This window comes from Marmota monax, unplaced genomic scaffold (genome assembly GCF_021218885.2).
Source record: "Marmota monax isolate L192 unplaced genomic scaffold, Marmota_monax_Labrador192_F-V1.1 WCK01_AAM20220418_F8-fsc00028, whole genome shotgun sequence".
Taxonomy (NCBI): Eukaryota; Metazoa; Chordata; class Mammalia; order Rodentia; family Sciuridae; genus Marmota; species Marmota monax.
This window is the reverse complement of record NW_026694779.1, coordinates 3,445,140-3,448,397: the sequence shown is the minus strand read 5'-3', so window position 1 is coordinate 3,448,397 and position 3,258 is coordinate 3,445,140. Positions and strand designations below refer to the sequence as shown.

Here is a 3,258-nt window from a genome sequence, read left to right as displayed (position 1 = left end):
GCATGGAGCAGGGTGAAAGAACACTTCCTGGCAATCCGTTTCCCTGGCTGTGAAATGAGAACACCTGCGTCTTAAATTCAAGTTGGAGCTTAATAAACTGTCAATGCAGGAGAGGCCTTCGGGCAAACAGCATAGGACGCCTAAACTGGAGATTAATTTCCTGCGCGCTCCACGCGCGCAGACGTGGGGAGGGGCCCGAGAGACCGAGAGCGCATGCGTGAGGGCAGTAACCACAGAGTCGGTCCTCCCGGGACAGAGAGGCCGGAAGTCCTCCTCGCAGAGCCGCGCGGCTGTTGGGTAACTGTGCTGAGGCGGCGCGAACAGGGTCCCTGGGGTTCTTGACTGTGTAGTTGTAGCCGGTGGGCGCGAGGGGCTCTGGGGTTCTGTTCGGACACAATGGCTTCTCGGGCAGGCCCGCGAGCAGCCGGCACCGACGGCAGCGACTTTCAGCACCGGGAGCGCGTCGCCATGCACTACCAGATGAGGTATGAAGTGAGGCGAGGAGCACGGAGGCCTTCCTGGCTGGAGCCTGCAAGGGTCTGGGAGGCAACACCAGTCCGGTTTCAGCGTTTTACTCCCCAGCCCCCGCGCACCTGCCCAGACCTCGCCGCCCGTGACGGCCTCCCCAGTTCTGGGGAAACCCCATCGCCCCTGTGAGCTCCACCCATTGATTTCGCGTTAGGGGATCCAGCCCTTCGTGGGCTCTGGAGTCGCGTAAATGCTGGTCATGCCACGTGACCTTGGAAACTTGAAAACATCATTTCTGCTTGAGCCTCTGTTCCCTCATCTGCAGAGGGAGAAAATAATCCACCTTTTAGGTTTTGATGAAGCATTAGCGAATAACTCGTGTAAAGGACATAGCATAGAGCCTACTCATTGATTAGTTCCATAAATTCTTGTTGAGCTTCTACCCATTCTGCATTGTGTTAGGATACAATAGGGAGCAAAAGCAGACGTAGTCTTTGTTTGCATGCCACACCTTGAAGTTTATTTTAAACCAGGCACAGTGGCGCATGCCTTTGTGTAGGCCCAGTTACTAGGAGGCTGAAGCTGGAGGGTCGTTGGAGGCCAGCCTGAGCAACACAGGAGACCCCAACATTTAAAAAAAAAGCAACTCTCAACCTTTACCCCTCATAAAGCTTGAAGTCTGGAGGTGTTTGACACACACCCCTTCCCCATACTTTTTTATAATGAATATTTTTAAATTAAATTATTTTCTTTATTAAATTCATTGACTCCTCCCAGAATGTTCTTCACATCTTTCTTCAGGATTTTGAAGAATGACAAGCTCTTTGGATCCTCACTTCATTTTCAACCTTAGGCCCCTGCCTAAGGTGTCCTCACAACCCAAGCAATGTTTTCTTGCCTCCCCAGAGCAGAAACATTGCCCACAGGAGTATGAGAAGGTTACATTTGGGACCGAGAGAATTCAAAGAATAGAAGAAATATTCTTTTAGATGAAAAATCTATAGCTGAAGAATGGGCAGCCTTAGCTGGGTCCTTGTTGCCAATACCTTCTCTCTCCAGGCTGTAGTCCTCTGGTGCAACATTGCAGCGTTATTCTGCCATTTATAGTCTTTGCACCTTCATGTCCTGTTCCCCTCCCATTCACATTCAACCATTTGGTTTCCTGGAACACGAATGCTTATGCTTTTGTGCCTGCATGCTATTGTCTCTGCATAGAATGCTCATCTCTAGCCATCTCTAGAGCTTGAATCAAATATCCCAGTTGAGATAGCCTTCTGTGACATTCCATCCCATACAGAATTGATTCCTTTCTTGTGATCCTGTATATCTTGGAACGTACATTTTACTAAAGCGTTTTTTCATTTTTTTTCTCTAATTGTTTTTTTCCTCTGTTCTTTGTGCTCAACGTCTGTCAGAGACTATATCATTCAAATTTGTATCCCCCTGTCCAGTAAAATTGCCTGGCATATAGCTGGTGGTCAAAAAAATTTGAATGAAAGGTGCTTCTCCCTCTGCTCTGCCCCACAGTGTGACCCTCAAGTATGAAATCAAGAAGCTGATCTACGTGCATCTGGTCGTATGGCTGCTGCTGGTTGCCAAGATGAGCGTGGGACACCTGAGGCTCATGTCACATGATCAGGTGGCCATGCCTTATCAGTGGGAATATCCATATTTGCTGAGCATTGTGCCCTCTCTCTTGGGCCTTCTCTCCTTTCCCCGAAACAATATTAGCTACCTGGTGCTCTCCATGATCAGCATGGGGCTATTTTCCATTGCTCCCCTCATTTATGGCAGCATGGAGATGTTCCCTGCTGCTCAGCAACTCTACCGCCATGGCAAGGCCTACCGCTTCCTCTTTGGTTTTTCTGCTGTCTCTGTCATGTACCTGGTGTTAGTACTGGCAGTACAAGTGCATGCCTGGCAGTTGTACTACAGCAAGAAACTCCTAGACTCTTGGTTCACCAGCACACAGGAGAAGAAACGAAAATGAAGCCTGCTTGATTGATGGACTTCTCTGAGTGAAGCCCAAGCCTCCCATTGAGCAGAGAAGGCTAGAAGAACTGTTTGTAAATCTCTTCCGGTGATTAAGGCAATTGTCATGTTGGCACCTAGGGTAGACTAAGCCCAAGTTCTGGCTTAGAGTTCTCCTACTGCCATCTGCTGAGGTGGCAAAACTATATTTAATTTATTCCTGATTGGCTAAAACTGGGTGACCAACAGCTGTGAAACTTCAGTTGGTTGAAGTTGAGCCACTTAGGACTTTTTCTGCCTTACCTTGCCTCCTCTTGGTCATTCTCCCCACTTCCATCAAGACCGAAGGAGATAAGGAATAAATCATTCTATTTTAATCAATAGGGCAGGAAACATTTGGGAAACTGCTCCCCCTGAAGGCTGTGCTCTCTACTGAAAAGCATTTTAATTAAATAAAAAGAACCTCAATAAAAGTTAAGACTGCCCTCTCCAACTTGTTCCTTGTGTCTGGGATTTGGTAAGAATGTGAAAGGTGTGTTGCTTGAGTAGCCTTAGAAATGGGGGTAAGCAGCAGCTCTTAAGAAACTTGGCAGTAGCTGGAAAGAAATGAACTGGGCATGGGAAATACAAGTCATAGTTGTAGTCCTGCAGCTGATTGGCATAAACTCCCATGGGTAGACACTTAGTCTCTACCCATAACATGGGCCACTTTCATTTATCTAGCCTGGGTTATAGACTCTTACTAAATACTCATGTTTATCATTTATGTGCCCAAAAGAATTTCAAAATATCTTTGTGCACAGGAAGTGTGAGCTGAAG

The 3,258-nt window shown here is 47.4% G+C and overlaps 1 protein-coding gene across 1 annotated transcript; it reads left to right on the top strand.

Moving 5' to 3' along the window:
• Positions 1-265: 265 nt before the first annotated feature.
• Jagn1 (jagunal homolog 1) lies at positions 266-2,917 on the top strand. The gene is made up of 2 exons (XM_046425490.2): positions 266-485; positions 1,996-2,917. Exons 1-2 carry the CDS (start codon positions 397-399, stop codon positions 2,456-2,458), a joined length of 552 nt encoding a protein of 183 aa, XP_046281446.1. The 5' UTR covers positions 266-396; the 3' UTR covers positions 2,459-2,917.
• Positions 2,918-3,258: the final 341 nt, after the last annotated feature.

Coding starts and splice junctions, on each gene's coding strand:
- Jagn1 (XM_046425490.2), top strand. CDS start 397: ATGGCTTCTCGGGCAGGCCCGCGAGCAGCCGGCACCGACGGCAGCGAC. Junction 486..1,995: donor GCCATGCACTACCAGATGAG/GTATGAAGTGAG, acceptor TCTGCCCCACAG/TGTGACCCTCAAGTATGAAA.